This window comes from Vanessa cardui, chromosome 3 (assembly GCF_905220365.1).
Source record: "Vanessa cardui chromosome 3, ilVanCard2.1, whole genome shotgun sequence".
Lineage (NCBI taxonomy): Eukaryota > Metazoa > Arthropoda > Insecta > Lepidoptera > Nymphalidae > Vanessa > Vanessa cardui.
The window spans coordinates 302,340-329,614 of NC_061125.1; the positions used below are offsets into that span (position 1 = coordinate 302,340).

The 27,275-nt window shown below is 41.4% G+C and overlaps 3 protein-coding genes across 8 annotated transcripts in view; 1 reads left to right on the forward strand and 2 right to left on the reverse strand.

Moving 5' to 3' along the window:
• Window positions 1-27,275, reverse strand: part of LOC124543625 (cathepsin L-like) — a 113,303-nt gene that overhangs the window by 10,500 nt on the left and 75,528 nt on the right. The gene's annotated exons all lie outside the window — the stretch shown is intronic.
• Window positions 98-12,349, forward strand: LOC124543623 (serine/threonine-protein phosphatase 6 regulatory subunit 1). 5 transcript variants are annotated; one of them, XM_047121875.1, is made up of 19 exons: window positions 98-315; window positions 486-565; window positions 1,948-2,221; window positions 2,303-2,467; window positions 2,644-3,029; window positions 3,111-3,319; window positions 3,563-3,690; window positions 3,777-3,841; window positions 3,906-4,065; window positions 4,138-4,170; window positions 4,271-4,558; window positions 4,647-4,690; window positions 4,928-4,983; window positions 5,208-5,251; window positions 5,762-5,805; window positions 5,885-5,940; window positions 10,050-10,136; window positions 10,304-10,842; window positions 10,960-12,349. In XM_047121875.1, the coding sequence occupies exons 1-19, from the start codon at window positions 256-258 to the stop codon at window positions 11,107-11,109; spliced, it is 2,868 nt and encodes a 955-aa protein (XP_046977831.1). In that variant the 5' UTR covers window positions 98-255; the 3' UTR covers window positions 11,110-12,349. The 5 variants fall into 5 exon arrangements, with proteins under 5 accessions (XP_046977831.1, XP_046977832.1, XP_046977833.1 ...); XM_047121876.1 differs by having other exon boundaries at window positions 4,271-4,312; window positions 4,484-4,558; window positions 10,304-12,349; XM_047121877.1 differs by having other exon boundaries at window positions 4,271-4,312; window positions 4,484-4,558; window positions 4,653-4,690; window positions 10,304-12,349.
• LOC124543628 (procathepsin L-like) lies at window positions 19,122-23,612 on the reverse strand. Its single transcript, XM_047121885.1, has 7 exons — window positions 23,533-23,612; window positions 22,912-23,004; window positions 22,547-22,746; window positions 21,102-21,249; window positions 19,846-20,054; window positions 19,573-19,771; window positions 19,122-19,369 (listed from the first exon to the last, which is right to left on the reverse strand). Exons 2-7 carry the CDS (start codon window positions 23,002-23,004, stop codon window positions 19,208-19,210), a joined length of 1,011 nt encoding a protein of 336 aa, XP_046977841.1. The 5' UTR covers window positions 23,533-23,612; the 3' UTR covers window positions 19,122-19,207.

Below are 27,275 nucleotides of genomic sequence, written 5' to 3' on the forward strand. Positions count from 1 at the left end.
TTTTAAAAAGTAGTTTATTAGTAAGTTACATTTCTAATAACTTAGTTGACACTGCTGAAACTTAGTTAACCTGGCAATACAGTAATTAACTGTCTTTTCTGCTTGCCTTGTCTTGTCGAAAGTCGGTGTGTCGGTAATTGTCACACAGAAATCGGATCGTTGCACTTCTATACAGACATAAAGTAAATTCTTTAAAGTTAATGAATTTCTATGGATTTATAATAATTGTATAGTTCGTACTTATTAATTTTAATTATGTTTTGGAGCGGTAATTATATAGGAGTAAGGGAGTTAAATGTTCTTCTAAAGGAGGGGGTGCGTATTTTGTTGTTGAGATTAATGGTTATGAGTGGCCAGAGCATTGACTATACAGAAAGAATTCTTATTGTATTAATCGCACCTTTTTTTTTCTGTGTATAAAGCCACATAATGATCTGTGCTATAAATGTTGTGATATTGGTATGTAAGATTATTGCTTGTTGCAGAACGTCACATTAACGCAAGTTCTAGAGGCGTATGATATCTTGCAAGAATGCAAAGCCGACAACAAGGCTCTAATACAATTGTAAGTTACAATTTCGTTTTCATATTTAACAGTTAAATATTAATGTAACCATTAGTCACAACATGCTTAGACTTCACAGCTTGAAACTATCACAGAATTATTGTTTGAACAACGAAATATTTGGGCTTCAAGTCCGTAGAACTGTCTAGACATGTTTGTGGCTAACAAATAAATAAGTTCAATTCTGATGCCTACTATTGCATTTATCTATCTAAAAATAATGAGAATACATTTCATAGTTTGTAAGTTATAAAATATTGGAAAAACTTGGATACCCTAAACATTATAACTTTGGAATACAATAAACTATATTACTTGACTTAATACTTATTCAATTAATTTATGTTTATTAACTTTATTATAAATTACTATAATATATTAATTGGAATATATAAGAATTTGATTGTTATATAAAGTTTTAACTGACATCAGGGGAACTAAACAACTCATTTTAGTGATTCTTTTACATCAAATTGGAGAAATTTGGGCTTAGATACTTTTTGAAATATTAAGATACCAATGTAGTGTATAGATATTATAAACATTGATTAATGAAATTGTTGGCATGTATTAAGATTATCATGTATCATCATATAACATTTCTGTTAAGTTTATATATCTTACTTTTAAATTTAATGTTTATAATATTGTTCAACATTAAAAGTTTATTTTTTATCAGACTTACTTAGTATATTACTTTTGTCCCAACAATACTGCATATAGTGTTATACAATGTTATTGGTAATTCAATGTATATCTGTTAGGAGGCGATAGGGGTGACTATTTGCAATAATTTTAACCCCCGTATGCATAGTCCAAAAGTGAACCATTTTCGAGTTATCTAGTTTTTTAGCTTCTTTCAAAATTTGTCAAAAATGCAACTTCAAAAATTGATTTAGAAAAAAATATCAATAAAAATCAATTTTTTTTCTTCTGATTTATAAAAACGAATAAACACTGGATATTTGTCAATATTTAAATAATCATTATCAGCCCAAATTTAAAAATGTAATGGTGATAGGGGTGATTATTGCAAATAGTCACCCCTATCACCTCCTAGCAGATTACGTCGAATTACAAATAACTCTGTATAGAGGTTCCACATTAAAAGTGGCTATTCTAAATTTAAATGTTATTTTCAGTTATAATTCTAATTGGGCTTTAAATAAACATATTTGGCTTAAATTAATGCTTCATGCGTGTCGATAAGGGCCTCTTGGCCTCGTGCCCAAAATTACTTATTAGACGGATATTATTATATATTATTTATAAAGTTACATGTTCATATAACACATTTAGATTATAATCTAAGTACTATGGTAATCCTGTTCATGTCTCTGTTTGAATATGTAATAATATTATAAGTAATTATCTGTCTGCAGTCTTACGAAACCAGAGATTCTCGCGGAACTGATCACTCTGGTGACGGAGGAGCCGCCTAAGAATGTGGAGCTCACGTCTCAGTACCGGCACGCGAACATCGCCAGCGAGGTGCTGGCCAGTAACGTGTTCACGCTGCGCGACCGCCTGTCCATGGACGTCGTGCAGATGAACAGGCTCTGCGACTTCGTTAACAGAGATCCGCCTTTGAACCCTCTGCTGGCGTCCTACTTCAGCAAAACCATTGAAATCTTGCTTCAGAGAAGTCCAAAGCAGGTGCACTATGCTTACTTATAGAGCCGCTCTACAAGTTTACGCACAAAACGGAGCCTCTGTGACATATCGGTTCACTTTCAGGACTGGTACATGCACAACATAGTGTGCCTGCGGGTGCTGGACTTCTTTAAGTCGAGACGCGACTTCCTGCCCAACCTGCTGCGACACATATCCACCTCCGCCATCTGCGACACCTTCAAGTGCTTCCTCAGCCTCACGGACCCGTTCAACGAGATCGTCATGGAGGTTAAAATAAACATTGTATTACAACCGTACCGAATACCAGTACAACGTACGACTAAGTTTTGCCCCGTCGTCGCTTAATGACAAACTGTCCGCGAACGAACTCGGCCTCGGACGACACGCGCCGGTCGGAGGGCGGCGACGAGATGATTTTCTAAAATGCGCCGTTTCCGTCTCAGTGGCTCGACGAGTACCAGTTCCTCGACAGCCTCGTCCAGATAATCTGCGGCACGTACGACGACGACCGGCACGACAAGCTCGACTCCAACCACAACGCCGAGAGCGCCGACAGCGCCGACAGCGCCGACAGCGCCGAGGGCGAGGCGCGGCGGGCGCGCGAGCGGGCGCGCGTGGGCGGCGCGGCCAACGCGGCGGCGCTGCTGGCCGACGTGGCGCTCGACGCCGACGCGGGCGGGCCCGGCGCGCGCGCGCTGTGCGCCCGCCTGCGCGGCGCCGACGCCGGCCGCCGCCTGCTGCAGGCCGCCTTCACGGCGCCGCCGCGCTCGCGCCGCGCCGCGCTCGTGCACGTGTGCCGCCTGCTGCTGGCGCTGCTGCGGCCCCGCGAGTGAGTAGCCCCGCGCCCCCGCGCCCCCCGCGCTCCACGCGCCGCGCCGCCTCTACCGCCCGCTCCCGGTCCGGTGCGCAGGTCGGCGGAGGAGGCGGACGCGGAGCTGGAGGTGCTGGAGCGCGCCATCGCGCCGCACCTGCCGCTGCTGCACAACGCGCTGCTGGCGGGCGGCGGCGGCGGCGGCGGCGGCGGCGGCGTGGGCGCCGAGCGCGTGCAGGCGGCGGCGCTGCTGGCGCGCCTGGCGCAGTCGGAGGTGGACGACGTGCCCACGGCGCTCATCACTCTCGGTAGTCAACTGTTAAAAAAGTCTTTATTCAATATATAGAGGCTACCTAAGGTTGCCCCTGCTAATTAAGAGTCGAACGTCTACCAGACGACAGTGTCGAACGTTATGCTGGAAGGAAAGAGTCGATCGCAGTGCGCCATCGCCTGTCCGTCAGCTAGTTACATTTGAAAGTATACGGTGTTTACGTAACGAGTGAGTAAGTTGACGCGAGCGCAGCTCTCACGGCCGGGTGTGGCGTCCGCAGGCACGGCGGGCGTGCTGATAGACATGCTGTTCGCGTATCCGCACAACAACTTCCTGCACGCCGAGGTCTGCGCGCTCATACGGAACGCGAGGGAGAACCGGCGCTTCGCGGAGCGATACTCGAAGCACGTGAGTACCGCGCCCCGCCCCGCGCCGCGCCGCCCCGCTCGCCAGCGACGACGCCTGACGCACCGGCTCGCTCTGTCTGCTTGCAGCTGGTGGAGGAGTGCGACCTGCTGACGCGGCTGATGGACGCCTTCGAGGAGAACGAGGAGCCGAAGTGAGTGGCGCCCCGCGCGCGGCTTGCCGCCCGCGGGCCCGACTGTAGCGCCGCGTGTCCGCAGGGCGGGGCACGTGCGCGCCGGCTACATGGGCCACGTGGTGGGCGCGCTGCGGGCGCTGCAGGCGCGGCCGCCGGCGCTGCCCGCGGCGCTGCAGCGGCGCTGGGACGCCTTCTGCCGCGCGCGCCTGCTGCCGCTGCTGCAGCGCCTCGACATGCCGCTCGTGAGTGTCCGACATGCCCGCCCCCCCGCGCGCCCCCGACCCGCCACCCGCTGACCCCCCCTCTGTCCGCAGGGCGGCGTGTACCCGGCGGACGACGCGTACGAGGTAAACGTATACGTAGTGTTAGCGAGGACGCGCGCGCCCCGCGCCGGCGAGCGCTCGCGAGGGCGATAGTGCACTGAGTAATGTTAATTCGCGCGTTCAGGTCGGGGCGGACCAGCCGGAGGACACGGCGGAGGGATACCAGGTGAGTCGCCCTCCAATGTACCTCGACGAGCTTAGACTGCGCTACGCTTGCGAAACCCGCGCCCGACCGCCGACGGCCGGCCTTGGGCCACCGTGCGGATGTTTCGGTCGAGCGGGGGTTTCGCCTTACCTATCGCAAGACATTAGCACTCACGTGGCCACGTTTGCGCAGATATACCTGCAGCTGGTGACGGCGGCGCAGCAGGCCAAGGCGCAGGCGCGCGCCGACGGCGACGCGGCCCGCGCGGTGAGTGCGCGCCGGCCCCGCCGCCCCCGGCCCGGCCCGGCCCGGCCCGGCCCGCCGGGCGCCCCAATGACATGTCTCACTTTCGCAGGTGCAGAGCGAGGGCTTCTTAGACTTGGAGGCCGACGACAAGAAGTGAGTGACCCCACCATAGTGATTCTACTTTAACTGGAGGAGTGGAGACAAATGAGTGATAGAAACGCATATTCCAAGCGGTATACCGCCAAATTTGCCATGTTATGTATTACAAGCCGTTTCTGTAATATGTGTTCTACGCTCCCGATGGTCTCAAGGTTGACCCTTGCTCGTTTGCCTCCGCTCCTGCGCAGTGGCCCGTGTGGAGTGGCGAGTAACGCGACGGTGTGTCCGCAGCATGTGGGACGACGAGCCCGACGACGACGGCGCGGCGCAGGCCGGCGGCGCCTCGCGTGAGTGTCGCCGCTCAGTCTTCCTAAATATTTCCCGTCTCCGGCACGCATGCGCCCCACATTTTATACATAATACATATTATCCTGCTATAAAATTAGAGGAGCCGGAGAAATTTCCTCAACAAACAAACGAGAACCTCAGGCCCACAATATGATCTTTTTACTCTTACATTGAAGTCGGTGTAGTTTATCAAATTGTATTTTACACATGTGCGGTGTCGCAGCGTGGGACGGCGCGGCGCGGGGCGGCGCGGCCGACGCCTTCCGGGTGAGCGCGGCGCGGCCCTAAAATATCTCGAAGTCCGTAAGAGCATTTGCTGGTTGCCAGCAGCCCGGCAGATGTGAGCTCAGGAAATTCGAGATAAATTATTTTCGAGCATATTTTTAACGGGTTACGTTCGTAGGCTCGGTCGGTTCGGGGCTCAAAGTGTCGTCGTCTAAAAGTAAAAAGTAAAGTAACAGCCTGTAAATTCCCACTGCTGGGCTAAAGGCCTCCTCTCCCTTTAAGGAGAAGGTTTGGAACATATTCCACCACGCTGTTCCAATGCGGGTTGGTGGAATACACATGTGGCAGAATTTGTATGAAATTTGTCACATGCAGGTTTCCTCACGATGTTTTCCTTCACCGCTGAGCACGAGATGAATTATAAAGATAAATTAAGCACATGAATCAGCGGTGCTTGCCTGGGTTTGAACCCGCAATCATCGGTTAAGATGCTCGCGTTCTAACCACTGGGCCATCTCTGCTCAATCTAATCGAGGTCTTCTCTTTCCCCAGCTGGAGAGCGACAACTTCTTAAGAATGGAGTTCGATAGCAAAAAGTGAGTGATTCGTATGCGTACCATAGAGCTTGCACCGACTTGCCGAGTCGCGTTATTCAATGAGTGTGTGTGTCCGCAGCATGTGGGACGACGAGTCCGACGACGAGAGTGAGGCGCAGCCCGGCGACGCTTCGCGTGAGTATTCATTTTTATATAATTATTGGGAACACGCAGCATAATGTCTAAACATTTGTCATCTAAGTAGATTTTATTTCAAAGGGATATCTTAGACTTTATTATACTTTCAAGGGAGAAGCACGAGTAAACAGGAAGTTTCATATCATATAAAGTAACGAAAAGTGCACAATCGGCCGGTCAAGGGTTAAGGGAAGCGATTGAAGAGATATCACCAGCACTATATAAAGTCCTAAATAAAGCCACATCAGCTCTACTGCATCCGCAAAAGAAGTTGCTTTACCGAAAATAATAATTATCGTCTGATTTCACACACGAGTTATTTCTCTAACGTTTCATAAATGAAATAATACTTTCCTTATGAAATAAAATATTAGTAGGATTGGGTATTATGGCTTTCAAGTAGAGAAATCAACTACTTGAACATTCTCACGTTGATTGTAAACGTCATCACATGCGGTGAGAAAGTTATAATGAGTCATATGGTCAAGGGGCTCGTATCGCTTCTTTCTTTTGATTGTTGGGGCAAGGGCACCGTGGCTGACACCGACTCCAAATATAACAATAATTATAACTACATGATATAATCGTTAATCGACTTTTAAGTAGTCTAATATTTTTCATTTCATTTAACTTAGGAAGACTAAAAAATATGTTGAATACGCAATTATTTTTATTACTTTTTCGTGCATATTCATTTGTTTTAAAATAGTGTTTTGTTTGAAGTCGGTTTTTCTTTTTGTTAAAATTTTATTTATTTTTTGATTTTAAGTGAAGCTGATGTTGACTAACTAATTTTTTTTAATATGGATAGATTAAACGTTCCGTTTATATGAGTCAGAAACTACTTCGAGGACAATTTCAAAGGAAACTTGCGAATAAAGCAAAAATAGACTTTCGAAAATGCGGATTTAATACGTCACGCGGCGTAAACTACAAGGATCCCTCGAAAGAGCTGTAATCGAACTCAGCAAAAAAACTTTGAAAAAGACCAACTATATATATTTCGTACATCATATGACATCACATCACATACACAAAATTTGATTAAAGATAGTAAGAAATTCTGCCCCATATCGCACCCTAACTGCGAGCCGTATAGGAGTTCCATCACTACATAGTATAAAACAAAGTCGCTTTCTCTGTCCCTATATCTTTAAATCTACGCAACGGATTTTGATGCGGTTTTTTTTAAAAGATAGTGTGATTCAAGGGGAAGGTTTGTGTATATAAAACATGAACAATATAGTAAAGAAACACTGATAATTTTAGAAGTTTGCGATGTGATGTAGTATATAAACAAATTCTGTAGTATATTTAGTATCACTATTGCACCCGTGCGAAGCCGGGGTTGGTAGCTAGTTGATTATAATATTCGACTATGATAATTACATAAACATAACCACATTACGGAAGGTGACTCAAATATCCAAATAACCTATAAATAAAAGATTCGACCGAGTATCGCTAACGTGCTCCTCACAATTGTTCCGTTCCCTTCCGTTCCGTTACTTTGTCATGGATCCTGTGCTCAGAACCTTACCAAACTTTCACCAAATTACCCTTGAAGTATATATTTTATAATAAAAAAAGAATTATCAAAATTGGTTAACGTGATTTTCAGTTATTCACCTATTTGTCGCGCATATACATAACGCAAATTTAAGACTTATGTCGTTTTCACATGGATACCATCATCGGAAAAAAAAATAAAAAAAATGGGACCCCACGGGAAGCACTACCTTTCAAACAAAAAAAAAATTATCAAAATCGGTCCACCCAGTGGAAAGTTATGAGGTAACAAACATAAAAAAAAAAAAAAAAAAAAAAATACAGACGAATTGATAACCTCCTCCTTTTGGAAGTCGGTTGAAAAGTATATTATTAAAGAGACTCTTCGAATCAACAATGTTATGAACAATTTTATATAAAAATATTTGGTCTCTTATACTTCTACGCATATTTAACGGAATTATACCTGAGATATCATTATTGTCAGTATTATCAGAAAGGCCACCTCTAAATCGCAAATGTTTCAAAAATTTTAACTGATTTTTTTCTATTTTGTTTACATGCGTTTTATAATAAGGGTTCCAAACTGTAGAGCAATATTCCAAGATAGATCTAACATAAGCATTGAAAAGTAGAATTAAGGTAAAGCTATTTTTAGATTCCTTAGTCAATCTAAGAATAAATCCTAGCATTTGATACGCTTTAGCTGTTATATCATTCACATGATAGGTAAAAGTTAGCTTCTGGTCTAAGTAAACACCCAAATCTCTAATCTCGGAAACTCTAACCAGACAGGTATTCTGCAATTTATAATCAAATTATATTGGCCTCAGTTTCCTAGTAAATGTTAGAATGTTACATTTTTTAATATTTAAGCGTAAGAGGTTTTATCACAGTAATTATCTAAGCTATTGAGATCAGTTTGAAGTTTTAAAAAATCTTGAGGCTACTTAATTATTTTGAAAATTTTCATGTCATCCGCATCAAGTACTATGTTACAATTATCAATAGATCGACTAATGTCGTTAATAAAAACATTAAATAATAATGGCCCGAGATGAAAACCTTGAGGAACACCAGAGGTAACGGCCACAAACGATGAACAAAAACCTTTGATAGAAACAGCTTGGCTACGATCCCTCAAATATGATTCGAGCCAACGAAGCAAGTCACCGTGAAAACCAACAGCAGCAAGTTTTTTTACCAACAGAGAATGAGAGATCTTATCAAAGGCTTTTGAATAGTCCGTGTACACAACATCCACCTGACCACTGTTATCCATCACTGTTGCGAGTTGATGAGTAAACTCACAAAAATTCGTTTCAGTAGATCTACCATTGACGAATCCGTGTTGCTGGTCGATGATCAGCGGCCTTAAAACGAAATATAACTGATCATATATAATTTTTTCAAATAATTTAGCTATAGTGTTTAGTTTAGATATAGGTCGATAATTTTGGATGTAATGCTTATCTCCGGTCTTATAAATGGGTACAACAAATGATTGTTTCGATGCTTTGGGTATTATACCTGTACTAAGAGATAATTTAAATAAGATAAATAAAGGTAAATCTAAATTACTGCAGCAAGATTTAAGAAAAATCGGTGGTATGCCATCTGGGCCACTTCCCTTACCAATATCGAAATCCTTTAAATATCTCCTAACGGTTTCAATAGAGAGGTCAATCGAACCAACAGAAACTGCAAGAGAGCCATGACAGTTATCCACTGGAAAAGAATCGTCGATACAGGTGGACTGTAAATCTGGTTCAAAAACGGACTGAAAATAGGTATTAAACATCTGACAGATTTCATTACCATCGGATGATCGGTCACTATTAAATAACATTACATCCGGGATATCGGCTGAAGCTTTTTTGGATTTAACAAACGACCAGAAGAACTTACTATTACGTTTAATATCACTTTCAGCACTCTCAATATATTTATTATAGCACTCCATCTGAACACGCTTTTGGCGATCCCGTAGGAGATCAAATTTATCATAGTCACTGTCTTTCGCATATATTTTCCACTTCTTATGAAATGTTAGTTTTTCATTTGTTATTTTATTAAAGTCCTAGTACCAGGGAGGATACCTAAGACCATAACATTTTCTGGTAGGTACTTTTTAATAATAACGCTAATAACTTGCTAGAAATTATTAAGTGCTGCTTCTATGTCATTCATATCTATAACTTCAGACCAATCAATCTGAGCCAACTCTAAATTTATGGCATCATAATCAGCAGCACGAAAGACAGACATGATCTGAATAGGAGGGCACAGTGTAAGGGTGGCTGATGTGCGAGTCTTTATAAGTAAAACAGGGTGATGACAGTCCTCGCTTATCAACGGCTCCTCACAGTGACTGACGTCACAGTCGATATCACTGATAACCAAATCAAGAAATCTATAAATAATAAATATCTCATACTCACAGACGACGGCTCTCATACTACAGCATGCTCTAAAAACATAAACAGTTCTGAATGGCTAGTTCAAACGTTTTAATGTTATGTATTTAAAAATGTATACCATGCTCAGTGTAAAGAAACAATCACTGTTATGATTGAAATCGTTCGCGCGCGTTGCAGCGTGGGGCGGCGCGGCCGACGGCGCGGCGGAGGGCTGGGCGCAGTTCGACAGCTTCGCACAGGGAGACCCCTTCTGGCCCTCCTCCGGTACGACTACACTCCTACCCATGTTACCTAGTCGTGTCTCAACCCATTTAATGCCGAGAACTAAACTAAGACCACAGTTTCTCGAGTAATATTATTTCATTATTGATGTTTGCTACTTAGTTTTATCTTGTTCATTCTAACATGTTATAAACAAGCAATAATTTCAGAGCTGGAGCCCGAGCGGCGCGACGAGCGGCAGGGCGAGGCCGACATGCACGACGACAAGGACACGCTCACCATCCTGCTGGCGCAGAAGATGCTCACTGCCTTCCGCAACATGGCGCCCGACGACGCGCTGCTGCACGACCAGGCCGGCCCGCACGACGCGCACCCCGCGCACCCCGCGCCGGACGCGCAGGCAACGCAACAGTTGCAAAACGCGCACGAGCCGCAGAATACGCACGAAGTGCAAATCGCTGATGCGCAGGACGCCCCAGAGGCACAAAACGCGCAGGTGGTGCAAACCGCGCACGAGGCGCAGAGCACCCAAGACGTGAAAACCGCGCAGGAAATGCAAACCACGCAGGAGGTGCAAACTGTACAGAAGGCGCAACCTGCGCACGAGGTGCAGAACGTTCAAGAAGTTCAAACCACACAGGAAGCGCAAACCGCGCCCGAGGCACAAAACGCTTTCGAGGCGCAAACCGCGCAGGAAACACAGGCCTCGCACGAGGCGCAGGAAACGCAGGCCTCGCAGGAAACACAGGCCTCGCACGAGGCGCAGGAAACGCAGGCCTCGCAGGAAACACAGGCCTCGCACGAGGCGCAGGAAACGCAGGCCTCGCAGGAAACACAGGCCTCGCACGAGGCGCAGGAAACGCAGGCCTCGCACGAGGCGCAAGAAACGCAGGCCTCGCAGGAAACACAGGCCTCGCAGAAAACACAGGCCTTGCACGAGGTGCAGAAAACGCAGGCCTCGCAGCCTGCGCACGACGAGCAGGAGGCGCAAGAAGAGCTCCCGGCGCCCTTGTGATGCCGCCGCGCCCGTAGCGCCGTAGCGCCGTAGCGCCGTAGGGTCCAATGTACTTTGCGAGACATTACAAGTAGGTTAGCATATTCTCATACCTCGACCCGCAACGAGCCGGGCCGCCTCGGCGGGCGCTACGAGCTTTAACGTAATGTTCAATTTTGTACCGGTGATGTCGGATCGCTGCAACAATGGAACTTTACTTAATGTATATCTGTTTAGTGATTACTGTAAAATAAATGTACTAAATGATGTCCACGAGTCGTAGGCGATGCGAGCTAACTCGAACGATGCGTTATCCTCGCTTGGTCGTAGAAATGTAGGATCATCCCCGTGTTGAATTAATTTAATGCACGAAACACGAACGATGCGTAGGGGGGTTCCCCTCATGGATTGCCAGTTGCCAGTTATCGTCCTGGCACTCAAGCGACTCGACTCGCCAAGGGTCTGTTCCGCCGCGCCGTGACTCGCGCAGGCCAGTCGCTCCTCAGAATTGAATTAAACTTTGTTACATATATTATCATTATTATTATTTAGGAGTATTAAATTGTAGAATTCTGGCTTTCGAGGCCCTCCCCCTCCCGAGTTGTGGGGCGTGGCCGGCGAGTGCGCCGGCGTCGCCTCGCGTAGTTGTCAAGTCTAAAGTTTATTTCGTGTTACTGGCGAGGTGCAGTGTTTCTGTTAGCGTCGCCGTATCGCGCACTACGAGGAGCCTTATCGCGTACCTAATCAAATATATTAGTATATGTATTAAGTCGCTGTTTGCAATATCTGCGAGTGCTGTCTCCCGCCGAGGAACTGTTCGTGCGATATCGGGCAACATATCGACGTGTCGCGACGTGTCGCGTGCTACTCGTCACATACTGATGCAGCTTTGTTTTGTGTCGGACTCTATTTGACTGAAACGCCGCTCGTGAGCGTCTCGTGTTCTGATTGTTCCCGTGAAATGTGCATAATTTGAATGCTACATCATAGCAGAGTGTCAACGTTATGAAATCGTGTACAAAGTTATTTTATTTTATATTATGAAATTTAATAATTCTTTCTACGAGTTACATATTTTATAAGATTAATATCAGTAGTTTTTAGTAGCTGAGCATTATATCAAAGTTTAAATCGATACTATGACTATCGCTTATTGAATCAGAAGTCGTATATAAACGTTGTGTTTGTTTTGCAACAAGTGAGTTCTCCCCTTTGCAAGTCACAGTTACACGCGCGCTTTGGAATCGCCGGTAGCGATTTGCCTCAACCTCTAACGTAATCTGCCTCGTGTGTAAGTTATGAGTCTTGTGCTCCAATATACGAAATCACGAAGCTGAAACTTTTTAAGTGCAGATATTTTACTCTCGTCCACTACATATCAAATATCGTTCAACTCCAGCGCCGAGCTGCCGGTGTCCGCGCTGGAGTCTGTTTGCGACGAGCGGTTCCTACCGCCTGCCCGCCTGCGTGCGTTCGCGTGCGTTCGCGTGCGTTCGCGTGCGTTCGCGTGCGTTCGCGTGCGTTCGCGTGCGTGCTTTCGCGTGCGTGCGCGAGTGCGTGCGCGCCGACGGGGCTTCGGTTCCGTAGCCCACGTGTGCGTTCGTTTATTGTTTAGCCTTCAATATTAGTAATGTTAATATTTGCATCAAAATCGCGATGGAAGCGATTTTATGTAGTCGCGCGGCGAAGTGTTAGGAGTGTAGCGGGGTCGTTATCGCTGCGTGGACTGCGGTTAGTGCAATTAGTTGCCTTCGGATCTTGTTGTCATGTTTTACATATTTTAATGGGTAAGCGTACGTTTAAGGCAATTGTTGATTTGACGCAACTCGTGTCTCTCGCTCGTTGTAAATACTGTTCCGCCGCCCGGCGGTGACCTCCGGTGCCTGTGGTGCCGCTCCGTGGTGCCGACGTGGTGTCTCCTCCGCTCCGTCCGGCGACAGTCGACTCTTCGCTGCGATCGATGCGGGCGGAGTTCTTTTGTGCAAATACATTTTAAATATGTAGTAATTTTCATAGTGAAATATACGCAAGTTTTGTATCGATCGTGTGATAGTACCTTGTGATCGTTTGTATTCGGTCCGGTGAGTTCGTTTCGAGAATCTCGCAGTGATTTTTTACGATGTAGGCGTTTTGTGATATAATGTAATTACTGTACGTAGAGTACAGTCAATAGAGAATATTCTTCGCGCACTAAATCATAGGAGTTGTCGACATCCGACCTCCCGTAATTGAGTGCACGGCGGGCCGAGCCCGGATTCTCTATTGGCTGCTTGGTCGGCTCCCACCTCGCCCCTCCGCGCCGTCCGCCTGTATTTCATATGAACTTCGAACATTTCCATTCCGCTACTATTTACTACATCTTTCTGTAATATTATATACACACGCAATCTGATAGAGCCTTGTACACACATATGGGTATCTCCAGATATGAATGGACATTTGTGTAACGTTTACAAGCTGCAGTTAATTAGCAATTTTGCGTCATTGTTGGGAATTTGTTGAAGTCTCCTTAAAGTTTCACCCCTCAGTCGTTTCTTGACGGAGTCAAATGCAGTGAGAGTTTGTAAGTCAACGAATTGCCGGCAGCGAGCGCAGCCGCAGTGAGCGCGTGTGTACAAGGAGAGGGGCGCGCATCCGTCTGCTAACGAGAAATGTGCCTTCCGGGCGCCGGGCCCAGGCTCCCCTCCCCGCCCGCAGCCCGACCGCCCGAGACATAATAAATGCTCGTAATGTATTCTATTGTATTTATTATATCATAGTTAAAAGTTTTATTAAAAAAAGTTGCTCAATACGCTTGTCGTTTCATTGCCTCCTGTTCATTGATTTCAAAATATTTAGGTAAAGTACCCACAGCCGAGCAGAGGGCATCTGTTCGAACTCGATATATGGGTTTTCAGATGCGTGTGAGTCTGTATGCAAATTTGCAAATTTCCATGAGACTCAGTTAGTTTACTGCCTGCTTCCTCGAGTAACGAAGGTTGCCTGGTTTAACGATTGATAAATAAGTTAACAGGGTGTCTCTCCGAATGCCTGTCTCCGCGTATTTCCTTTGTTTGTTTTTTTATTAAAGTAGTTACTTAGTAGTATTATTTTGTAATAATGGTTGTTAATGTAGGTAAATTTAAAAGGTGTTACATTTTTTTTCCGGTATCACACCCTAATCGAATTTAAATGAAATTTTCATCATAGTTTATACTTAGTAATAATATATTAATTATTACTACATATGTCTATTAAAAATGAAATTTTCATATCAAGGAAACCTTGACAGATTTTGCAAGTTTCTAAAAATGAAAAGAAAGTCTAAAAATACTCTAATTCTATATGTTTAAATTTATCTGAATTATTATTGCAGTTTATTTACAAGGTCAATTTAATTTAATATACATAATAATTAGATTTTTTACAGTGGACTCAAATAAATATGTAGCTCAATTCTCCGTATCTTTTATTTTTAACCACTATTATTAATATAACGGTTTTACATAACAATAAAACCGATATTATGTGCTGAGAGGAAAACATACAGCATTGCTGTGAAGAAGCAGTCGTATACTTACTTTAATCTGTGGTCGATTGTTACCTTTCTCAACTTAGTTCACCTGAATGACACCAGGTGTTGTAGTTAACCAGCAAGTGCGCGGGAACTGGCGCCATGTTCCCTCATAGTCTTCACCAGGAAGTACTTTCTGCAATGCTGTATGTTTTCCTCTCAGCACATAATATCGGTTTTATTGTTATGTAAAACCGTTATATTGATGTGCCTTCCGGAAAACATAAAGCATTGCTGTGAAGACGTGTTTGTTATCTGCTGGTGAAATATGTATTGTTTATAAGCACAACGCTATGATGAAATTGATAGCTAACGATATGAATAAATTAAAAACAACTGAAATGTAACGATACATTTTAATGACTTTAAATTTTTTTGAAAGATACAATATATATTATTACATTGTTCCATTTACTATCATAACTTAAGCAAAATTATAGAGAATTAATTGAGATCAGAGATTTGACAATTAATAATTAAATTGATACAAAAATAAAATATTGTTTTCTTTCCAATACTTATTGTGCAAACAAATATTACTCATTAAAATTATTATCAATTGTTTATAAGTATTTTTTATATAATATATTATAATAAAAAATCAATTGGCTCTAAATGTTTTGAAAAAAGAGTTATTATTAACTTTAGATTCTATTATACGACAGTAATGGTTAAAGAATGTACTGAAAGATCTCCAGTTTCCACGTGACAATATTTCATCAATCGATTGGTTATCTAACCACCCTAAGGAAGCTACCGCTGACCTACAGCTTCCCGGAGGTGCCCTAATACCACTGTCCTGAAGAAATGTACGCACCCAATTTCCGATTACAGTTCGAGAGGCAGCCTTAACGTTACCATTAACAGTAATGAAAAGGTTATTTAAATTGCTATTGCTAGTTAACCGCCTAGTTTGTGAACTTTTTATAAGTGCTTTAACTAAGGTGACGGGACATATATTTTGATCATTATGTTTAGAGAGTTTCCATGCAGATTGGCGATAACTGTGAGTGTCCGTTTGAGACCCAAAAGCCGGTATTAAAATGATGCTATCTCCATTATCCTGGAAACTCTCTGTAGAAATTTTTAAAAGAGTTAGATCGTGGATTCTTTCTCCCGAGGCTAGCAATAGAACTGCTGCTGTCCTTCGTGACAAGTCGAATAAGGTCTTCTTAGAGGGGTTAGCTGACAGCCAATTTAGAACAATTCGAGGATCCCATGTAAATGTTCTCTTTATGGCTTTAGGTTTAACAGTTCCAATCGCTTTAAGGACATGTTTAATAAAAAAATCGGAAAATGTTGGTTGTTCAACATGGGGCCCACAAAATGTCATAATTGCTGATTTGTGCACCAGGATCGTGCTGTAAGCTAAATTTTCTTTTAGAAAAAGGTGTATTAGAAATCAAGCTATATCGGTAGACTGGGGAGTTTTTGGGTTCACCCGTGAACTAGCGTACCAAGTTAACCATCTCTTTATAGCAGGAAAATAGGTGGTAAGTGTTGATTGTCGCCAACTCTTTCTTAACAATTCTTTTTCTTCTACAGCCCAGTTTTTTATTTGTTCGCCCCACCCCTAATTTTCCAGACTTTCAGTGCTAATCTCTGCACTAGTGGAGGAGGTTGCGACGTCGTCACATCTATAAACACTTCCGAGAGATTCTGTAGCTCGTGTGGTGGTTCTAGAGCCCTCGATTTCAGGTCATGTAGCCAGAACACCTGAAGCCAGTCTGGGGCCACTATAAGATAAATCCCCATGGCGTTGTTCAGATGTGTTAAGAACCTGGGTAAAAGGCTAGGAGGCAGAAAAACCCAGGCGATCCGGTAATTCCAAGGTCTGCTGAAGGCGTCTGTATAACATGCCGATCGATCTTTGCAGTCTATCGATACGTAGTTTCTTACAACAGCTGTATTTTTGACGCGAACAGATCTATTTCGGGATGCCCCCATTTTTGGAAGATTTCCTCTGTTGCGATGTGAATCAGGTGCCATTCTGCCGGGTTCTTTCCTCTTGATAACCTGTCCGCAATTATATTGTACCTCCCCGGGAGATAATATGCTGACAGCGTTATTTCGAATTTGTCCGCTAGTTGGAGAAGTTTGAACGTCAGTTCCAACAGCCTTCTTTTCGGATATACGCTATCAATGTTCGATTGACTGACTGAATGAGTACATGTGACTTTTCTAATGCTTTTAAGTTCATTTTGATAGCAGCGAAAACGGCGAATAATTCTTTTTTGTTGCTGTACCACCTCATTTGGTAGAGTGACCAGCTTCCTGACATAATTTTCCCATCCAGTTGAGCACCCCAACCCACATCTGTATCATCCGTTGCCAGGAAATGGGTAGCCGGTTTTTTGTGTATCGGTAACGAGCGATGAGTGGCTCCGCGCCATCACATCATGTACATCACATACGATGTACTTGACGTGGTAGTCTCTTGTCGAAGCGTCGCAAGAAGATTTGGGAATTGCGACAGTGTAGTCTGCCCCGTGGGATGACAAAACTGGCAAAGTTCAGCTGCCCCAAAATTGTTTGTAATTGTCGTAAACTCATGTGTTGCTTTTTTGTAATGTGCTCTAGGGCGCTGTTGATGCTGCTTATTCCTTATGCTTTATGGGTTGGTTAAAAAAGAATTAGCATTTTTTACTTGGTCTGAGATCACGTGACTGCTTTGTTGCTATCAGTCCCACATTGTTGATGCATTATAAAATTTGTGAGAAAACTGACCTGGTCATATAACGCGTCGATTCTTGGATCGACCGTTACCTGGGAGTCCCGCCGACGTTTCTTACTAGGCGTACCCTCACTTTCGACATCGTCGCTTGAGCTGCTTGAATTCGAGGTATCGTCAACCTGGCAGCATTGATCTTTTTCATTAGAAACACCGTCCGGTATAGGCACATGTGACTCGCTAACTTCCGCGGTTTTATTCGGAATACGATCCATAATTTGAAACGTAATCAATTCAAAGTTCGAAAATATATTACGATTTTGAAAACACTTGACTAATTATTTTTATTTATAAATTTATTTAAAATTCACAGAAAATATGAATATTATAAGTAACTGAATCACTATAAAATTATTTTTTATGAATTTCGACCAACTTGGCGAAAGTACACAACGCTATGAGGGAACATGGCGCCAGTTCCCGCGCACTTGCTGGTTAATTAACGCCACCTGGTGTCATTCAGGTGAACTAAGTTGAGAAAGGTAACAACCGACCACAGATTAAAGTAAGTATACGACTGCTTCTTCACAGCAATGCTGTATCAATATACATATATTTAGGAGATTTCTTTAACTATGATTCTGGCTGGTAAGAATAAAATGAAAAAAATAAATAGCGCGCGAAACCATGTTAAACCGTCATTATTTTTTCTTTTTGGGTAGTTTGCTAAAAGTGTTATTTGTGAATATTTTTGGATTGTAAGCGCAACTGAGTAAGTAATTTATTAAAATATTTATAAGAAATTGGTGCTTTATTTATATGAAGCTAAATTCGAAGGTAACTTCGAATCTTTGATTAAAAAAAATCAAAATCAAAATAGACTTTATTCAAGTGGGCTTTTACAAGCATTTTTCAATCGCCAATTAACAATTAAGTGAAGCTACCACCGGTTCGGAAAGCAGGTCTACCGAGAAGAACCGGCAAGAAATTCAGTAGTTACTCTTTTTCAATATTTAAAAAATACAAAGTCATGTTTGTTAATATAATTATTTAAATTAATATATCCTGCGTGTACCAATGTATTTTTTATAAACAATTTAAATTTACGAAGAGGCAAAGTTAAAAATGTCTGCGGAATTTTATTATAGAAAGGGATACCTTGCCCCAAGAAAGATTTAGTGACTTTGCGGAGTTTGAGACTTAGCGTTATAAGCTTATCCTTACTCCTAGTGCATATAAATTGTTTTTTCGAAAATTTTACTTGAACATGGGAGTATTGAAATAAGTCTGTAATTACTGGGATCGCTTCTATTTCCATTCCTAAAAAGTGGTAAGACTTTACTACATTTTAACAAGAAATGAACCCGTGTCCAAACTCTTGTTAAAAATTACTGCTATATACAGAGCAATATCTTATATGATTGCTAGTAAATTGCTTTAAGTAATTTATTTTCTTGATTTTTTTTTATTCAATTTCACTCCTGTACGCTAAATGTGTAATCATTTTGTCACGACTAATCAGACTGAATCAGTTTTGTCGTCCAACCCAAAATAAAAGTGATTGGAGAGATTGTGAGTAGCTTTGTTGTAGTTGAGAGCGTGGATTGGGTCACATGGCAACTACCAATGTAGTTCTTGAGACGAGGTGACGGAACATTCCTCGTAGATAACCTAATGTTTGTTCATATTCTGCTTCGTGCACATCGGTTCAAAGTACTAGCGGACAAGCTGAACAAGGCATGAGCTTGACGCTTGTGCATTCACTACTAACACCTTACGCCATAATGTGGAGGGCAATGAAACACATAGTTTTTACAAAATATTTAATAAATTTTTGAATATATCCTACATCGCAAAGTACTAAGTTGTTTTTAAATAATCAATAGGCGTGTAGCTCAGACGAGTGGGTAGGTGGCGGCCGTGGCGACGCCGCAGTGGTTGTTGCGGTTGCGCGCCAACTTCATGTAGCCGAGCATGCCCCACGAGCGTCCCCACGAGTTCTTGATGAGCCAGTAGTCGCCGCCGACCTCGTCAGTGCCATAACCCACCACCAGCACCTGCAGACGGACGACGGGTGAGGTTATACCGATAATATTCAGTGAGAACTACGACTTCCCTATCTACCAAAAAGACGTAATCAACGTTACTTGGCATAGACACTTTAGTATGTATTTGAGAGTCATGTTACTATATAATATATATTAAGAAATATAAAACTATTTAGTACTTAAAACTATAAGGCTTCAGCTCTCCAACTCACCGCATGATTGAGCCTGGTGGAGGAACATCTACTGTCGTAGTAGACTCCGGTGGTGTACTTCTGAAAGGACGGCTGGCTGGCGTCGATGGAGACGGAGACAGGCCCTACGGAGGCCACGGCATCCAGCAGCTTCTTCTCGTTACCCTTCGGCAGGTCCACGAAGCCGACGACTTTCGCGCCCACGTTCCTGGGATTGTACCTGCAACAGTCGACGTTAAGCGGCTGGGCCGGCGAGTGTGCGCCAACGCTCAGCACAGCCACCCTCGCGCGCACCTGCAGTTTTCTTCGTCGTCCTCCTCGTAGGGGTAGCTCTCCTCCGTGTCGATGCCTCCGTTGTCGCGGATGTAGGTGAAGGCGTGGGGCACGGAACCGCCATCGCAGCCGTTGTTATCGTAATCTTTCGAGCAGTCGATCAGATTCTGCTCCGACAGCTCTACGAGGACGCCGCTACTGCGGAATTGCTGCCCTTCCAGCGAGCCCGTCTGCAGTAGCAGTTTGCTTATAGTTTATTTGCGGAAAGTTACTCGGCTGACGACGTGTCGCCGGGAATGCTTTAGGAGAGTTTTCGTGTCACTCATTTGTGTTTAATATTAATTACAGTATATAAATATGACGGCACCCGCCAAATGCGGCGCTGAACATGCTGTGTGTGCTGTGCTATGTTAAAGAGTGTTTCTCGTATTATCTTATTAGTACTTTATTTAGCCTATATTACAAAAGGTCTTAGTTATAACTTAGCTATTGAACTGTTTTTGGTACTTAAGGCAGTTTTGAGTTTCTCGCGTTTGAAATTAAATAACTCCGCAAAGTCAATAAAACCTTTTTGGGGCAAGGTATCCGTTTTTATATTAAAATCCCGCAAACATTTTTAAATTTGCCATTTGCAATGCAAATCGTTTTTGAAAATATGCATTGGTAAAAAGGGCATATTATTCGATACAAGATTTTATAGATGATAAAAAGGCGTGGAATTAATACCTGTTGACTTTCAGGCAGGATACATTACATACATATATAATTGTATTTAACTAATATGGCTGTATTTTTTAAATGTTGAAAAAGAGTAACTACTGTGTTTCTTGCCGGTACTTCTCGTTAGAATCTACTTTAAGTACCGGTGGTAGCTTTCACTTCATTGTTAAATGACTATTTAAATATGCTTGTAAAAGCCGATTTGAATAAAGTTTATTTTGATTTAATTTGATCTGAGAAAATTTTTGGAGTATCTGTGTTATTAAGACGAAACCCAATCGTTGAATCGGATTTCCGTGAAAATGTTTCAATGATAGTAAAATCACACACGAACAGAACTCTCCCCTCGTGAATAATAAATACCAATAACATTACCACGCAATATTTAGACTGGATTATAGAAAAGTGTCCATTTCTATAATATATATATAATGTTTTATTATTATTAAAAATATCGGATGAGGTAATAATTGATGTAACATGTTCGTTATTGGAACGAGAGCCGTGTTTCGTGGATGTTTTGTGTATTGGCGTGGGTGAGAATGGCGGACACTCACGGCGCTGAAGGCCCAGCCGGAACCGCAATTTCCTTGGTCCTTGACTCCAGTGACGGCGCCCTCCGTGCGCCAGTCCACCAGCTGCGGCGCCGCTAAGTTGTTGGCAGATAGAAACGTGGCGCCGCGCAGGCCTTTGCCCTCGTGGAGTCTGCCGAAGTAACACATTCCTCAAAAGCTGCTCTAAATCTGCATATTAAAGTAATATTCTCGACGAATGGAAAAATCACATAATGCTATTACTAGCATTATGTAATGCAGATCTCTTACCATTAACATCAACCCTAATTGGGTTGATGTTAATGGTAAGAGATCTGCTAGAACTCCGGTAAGTATGGGGGTCCCCAAGAATCTACTTTTGGTCTATTTCCCGTCGTCAATTATATTAAATGTAATGTTGGCCAAATTATATTTTCTTCGTGGCGGCTTCGGCTCGTAACTGTTTGTAGGGCGATTTGCGTTATGAGTTTACTATTAGGTTTATATTGTCGTAAATGTGCCGACAGGCTCGTATATATCGTGCTTAGGATGCCTACAGAAGAAATGAGGTGACTTCGAGGGCTACACTTACTGGTATTGAACATGATCAAACTTTTCGGTCGAAATATTTAATAAAAATTAAAAGGTTTGAAAAGTTTAGCTATAATCTGAATTAATCTAATCAAAGCTGAATCTAACATGAAACCTCTGTAGGAGTAAATTACGCATGGGCCCCGAATAATGCGCGGCGATGCATAGAAATTTGTTTTGTATCGCTTGCAGCCTTGCTGTATAGTCGCAGCTTATAATAGGACGAAATGAATGCAAACTTTGTTCATTGTTAACATATATAGCATACCATTGGGTATAATCTACTGCGAGAAGCCTATACGTTACACCTGGCAAGATGTCCGAAGCGTGCGAAGAGAATATAATGATATTATGGGGCTCTTTACTAAATATACTACTACATTACTTGATTTTATAAGGATTAATGGTGTTTTGCTTAAAATGACTTCTTAAATAAGCCCTAATTTTGCATGTAGGCGCAAAAAATATGCTTATTTACTACATCACATTAGAAAACTCTAATATTGTCAGTGTTTCTCCACTATATGTATAAATACATACATATAAGCCATTTTCTCGAATTACTATATTTTAAAAAATTATAATTCGTCATCATAATAGTTTCTTAATTTTAAAGATCGAAGCATATTATACTGGGGCAGACAGACAGCGGGAAGTGATTTTGTTTCATACTATGTAGTGATAACTTCGTGTGAATAGTAAGCAACGAGTAATTGTCTATTCTAATCACTAAATTAATCAATCAATCAATTCATCAAGAACGAAGATAATTTTATAATCTCGACAGTATCGATATCACCTCAGTTTTTTATTTTGATCGAAAATGACTTCACACGTGTAAGATCCAACTCCACAACGTGCTGCGGCCGTGCACTCACTTGGCGGTGCGGTTGAAGCCGTTCAAGGCGGCGAACTCGTGCTGCAGCAGGTCGGAGTACTTGTTGACGCCGACGCGGTAGGTCTCCTGGCCGCGCTCGAAGCGCCGGTTGTGCTCCTCCGCCTTCAGCTTGTTCTCGGCGAAGATCTTCATTCGGAACTTTTCCTCCGTCTCGTTTGCGTACGATTTCTTGTGCTCCCGCTAATGCAGACGATCGTTTCATTGTAACTTTCATATGTTGCGAAAACTACTTTGGTATATACACATACATACTTTTAGGACGATATGTCTAAAGTTATACAAATAAACTACTGAAACTTTTATTAATTTGAGCGATACTAGGCTCATGAATGAAGTTTTGTTTACCTTGAAGGCGTTCCATTCATCGCGGACGAAGTCGGCGAAGCTGTCGGCACTGACCACCGCCACCACCACCACCAGCAAAGCCAGGCTCTTCATCTGCATTCAAAATTTCGCGATTATTACTATTACTGAAGCGAGTTTCGATAAAATGGCAAGTACAAAGTAACAGTATCTAGCTGCTAGCATTCTTGCCACAATTTCATACAGTTAAAGACTTAATTTTAATATGTTTTATGTAAATAAAGTTTTTATTCCATGCTTGTACTACGAATGACCCTTGCATTATGAATAAAATTAATTATTGCGCTAGCTGAATATTGAATTTATCCTAAATGTCGGTCGTGGTTCTGACCGCCAGTTAATTAAGTTTATAGAATTAATTTTTAGTCGATTGCTGTAAACTACTAGTGATCAGTCTATTACGTTTCGAAAATCTTTTGTTTTAGTTAGTTTCGCAAAGTTTGTATTTGAATTTTTATTTATATTATACGATACAATATTTAACAAAAAAATGAATACATAGTCTGACTACAGCACACGCAGATCAACGTTGGTCACCACATACGACGAATACAAAGAAATAGGTGTTGATTTATAAAATAGAATAATATGACTTCGTCTTACCTTAATTTATTAATATATAGTAGACGGCAATAGCAGAACACACTTGGTAACTTCAAGTACTATGTCGTTTTACAAATGCGTGCCAGACTCATTGCGCTCGATTTATATAGCTAAGAGGATGTATGCCCATTGGGCGTTACCGATAAACATGCCGCGCGGGAACCTCACCCCCCTGTGCCCTGTGTTTGCGGAGGAGGTAAAGTGTTAGGCATTCGGTACAACCTCTCGTACCGATACAGGGTAAAATTACTCGATAGAGCATTTGCATCGCGCTCGGTGCGTACAGGTTACGTGAAAAAAATATTAAAAAGATATCCTGCATAAATAAGTTGAAGATTCCCCTAGTATTTTGTTACTTAATATTCCGATGTTAATAAACCGATCGTGTATTCGTTAGTTTTGGAAAGAAAGCCAATTATAACAGATTAAGAGAGTACATTACACTTTGCATTACTTTGTTACATTTACTATGAAACATTTCTGAGTTATTACGTTTTGTACATTTTTTCAAAATAAATCAAATATGCAACTTCAAAAGTTTATTTAAAAAAAGTACCAATTAAAATCTATTTTTATATTTTAATTTATATAAAGGATAAGACACTGGTTATTTGTCAATAATAAAACAATAATTATCGGCCCAAATTTATAAATGCGAGACGGAAAACAATATTATTTTAATACTTTTTGATTTTTTTTCCACAAGAATGCCTAAAAAACAATAAAGTTACTTAAACTTCTTACATTACACTTTACTTTGTTACATTTACTATGAATATTAATACATTCATATTGTGCTGTGCTGTATGCGATGTAGGTTAACACATATAGTTTTTAAGTTTTATTATTCTTATTGTGTTTTGAGAAAAAGGATTTAAATTAATTCTTATGAAGCCATGTGACATACGCCCAAGAAGACTCAACAATTACACACACACCAAATTCCACTCTAAACTCGAGTATTGGTAGGACTCCTTAAAAATTTACTAAGGGCGAGTCGGATTACGGACTGGCTCACGAGAGATACATTGCATTACTACAAAGGAAACGTTTAAAAAACGATTGCTGCTCCGGCCGAAATACACTACACATCCAAGTAGCTACAGTCTCCATGCTGCAGCAAATCACATCCGCAGAAATCCTAATTAACTTAAATATAGGTCAAGAAATGAAATCTATGTGGGTTTGGAAGTCTGGAAGCAAAATGTACCGATTACTTGCAGAAACGTGGGGTGACGTGGTCACCATATGCACAAACAAATAAAATAATAAAACAAAAGATATAGGTGTATTAAAAATCCTTAATAATAACTCTACAGGGACAATAATGCAGATAGAAACCCAACTGACATATTTCTTGAAATCTACGTCAATATTTTTGTGTATTTACAATGAAGTCGTTGCAATATAAAAATTTTTATTCGACATAATATACCGAGAAATTATAATCTATTAGTATTATTGTATGATGTAATTACATGATTTTCATATCTAAATACATTCAAACAAACATTTATCTGCAAGCTACTTGTGACTAATAAGTTTACCCTCTATAAATAACTTATATTTTTCCTTACCCCTATGTAATGATTGCATTAATTATATAAGTATTGTTTTTCAGTTTTCGATTATTCATTCTTTGTTACTTTATCCCTGAGGAAGTTTCCATTGCACATTTTCCCCAAAAATTCAACGAATGCAAAAACCTTTATCAGCTGGTGAGGTCACAGGTCGCATGCGTTATCCTTTCTAAGTTATGGGACTCTTTTAGACGGTCGTAATAGTTATAGGAGCAAAGCTGACACACTTTTCGAATTATGTAATTTTCCTAATCCCCTTTTTACACTTAACTAGCGACCCGCCTTCGCACGGGTGCAATAATGATACGACAGGATTTGTTTATTTCAGACATTACATTAGACACTTCTAAAATTATCAGTGTTTTTTAACTATAGATATTGTTCATGTATATTAAAACATTCCTCTAGAAACACTTTATTCATTAAAAAACACCGCATCAAAATCCGTTTCGTAATTTTAAAGATCTAAGCATACATACTGACAGACAGCTAACTTAGGATACTTTGTTTAATATCTACTATGTATGTACTTAATTATGAAAGTGGTGATAAATTAAATGTAAATGTTGAGACGTAATAATATAAAGATAAGACTTCTAAGATTCATCCATTCCGGACACAGCACATCTGCGGTCATCGACGAGATAGCGCAGATGTACAACGATGACGACATAATTATGAGAACGTCACCAAGTTTACGAAGAGGAAGCCACGCCTCCTTCGAAGAAGACTCAACCAACCGAGGCAGCCGATTAAGGAAGGATGTGCTCAGTTCGATTGTATTACTTACCTCCTATCCTCGACTTATTCTAAAATTTTTTTTTTTTGTTTGGGAGGCATATTTCCCGTTTGGTACCATTTATATGCTTTTTTTTTATGGGCGCGTAGTTTATTTTCTCGGAGTATAATTTGAAATCGATGTAGGTATTATTAATAAACATTTACTTATAAGTACTTCTTATTGCTTCGCGTTTTGATTGCCATTTTGTTCAAATAATGTTCGGAACGTTATAATTATCGTCAAAGATCGCCTCTATTGCTGGAAAAAATGAGTCAGAACACAGTCTATATAACTTCTGATCCCCTAAATACCGTTCCAGTACTTACTTTAAGTTAATCTTATTATAATTAGTTAGTTAATCTTAAAAAAACACGAGCTTACAATGTTTATATAACAATTAGGAACTTATTTCAAAGTAACCAGATGATAATATATTATTATAATAAGACACAGATGAAAATTCTTATTTGAACATGAACATTAGTATGAATTCGTTATTCAGACTAAATATCGCTCTTTAAAATTCCATCAGTTATATACATCAGTGATATTTACCATAACTACGTTTATATGCAGCGTGAATTGAACGCTGTTAACAATAAAATGAGTTGTTCGTTATTTCTGGAAGCACAAAAAATGTATTATTATATTATTTTTGAGAAATGAAGGAAAGAAAACCAGGCCAATTGCACAATCTCCGGACATCGTGTTATTTCTACCAAGATGTATAGTTATTTTTTTTATAATTAAATAAATATAAATATGAGACAACATCACATACATTACTTTGATCCCAATGTAAGTAGCTAAAGCACTTGTGTTATGGAAATCAGAAGTAACGACGGTACCACAAACACCCAGACCCAAGACAACATAGAAAACTGAATGATAATCTACATTGACTCGGCCGGGAATCGAACCCGGGACCTCGGAGTGGCGTACCCATAAAAACCGGTGTACACACTACTCGACCACGGAGGTTAGTCGTTTTGATTTGATCGGAGAAAGACCACTGTGGCGGGCACTTGGAAAGGCCTATGTCCAGCAGTGGACAAAAACGGGCTGATGTATGTATGTATGTAAGTCTTTGATTACTGAAAAACATATTACGATTATATAATTCATTTATTGTTTCATAATTTCCTTTGGAGGAGGCCTTTACCCTCCGTTGAGAGGGGTTCTTGTACCCATAAAATATAAAACGACTAAAAGAATAAAGCACATAATTAATAAAATGCATGCAAACTGTTTCGATGTATATATATATATATATCGCATCCTCCATACGTTCGGGCTCAGATCGCTCTTCTTCCATTACTTAATTTTTAAAAATAAGACCGTTAACGGATTTTACAATATTTTATTTTTACGGAACAAATCGA

What these genes read in the sequence shown, in the direction of transcription:
- LOC124543623 (XM_047121873.1), top strand. Translation starts at nt 256, where the DNA reads ATGTTTTGGAGCGGTAATTATATAGGAGTAAGGGAGTTAAATGTTCTT. An exon ending in GCGCTGCTGCGGCCCCGCGA is followed by an intron (nt 3,030 to 3,110) that starts GTGAGTAGCCCC and finishes TCCGGTGCGCAG; the next exon opens with GTCGGCGGAGGAGGCGGACG. An exon ending in CGGAGCGATACTCGAAGCAC is followed by an intron (nt 3,691 to 3,776) that starts GTGAGTACCGCG and finishes GTCTGCTTGCAG; the next exon opens with CTGGTGGAGGAGTGCGACCT.
- LOC124543628 (XM_047121885.1), bottom strand. Translation starts at nt 23,004, where the DNA reads ATGAAGAGCCTGGCTTTGCTGGTGGTGGTGGTGGCGGTGGTCAGTGCC. An exon ending in ATGAATGGAACGCCTTCAAG is followed by an intron (nt 22,747 to 22,911) that starts GTAAACAAAACT and finishes CGTCTGCATTAG; the next exon opens with CGGGAGCACAAGAAATCGTA. An exon ending in CCGGCTGGGCCTTCAGCGCC is followed by an intron (nt 20,055 to 21,101) that starts GTGAGTGTCCGC and finishes CTGCTACTGCAG; the next exon opens with ACGGGCTCGCTGGAAGGGCA.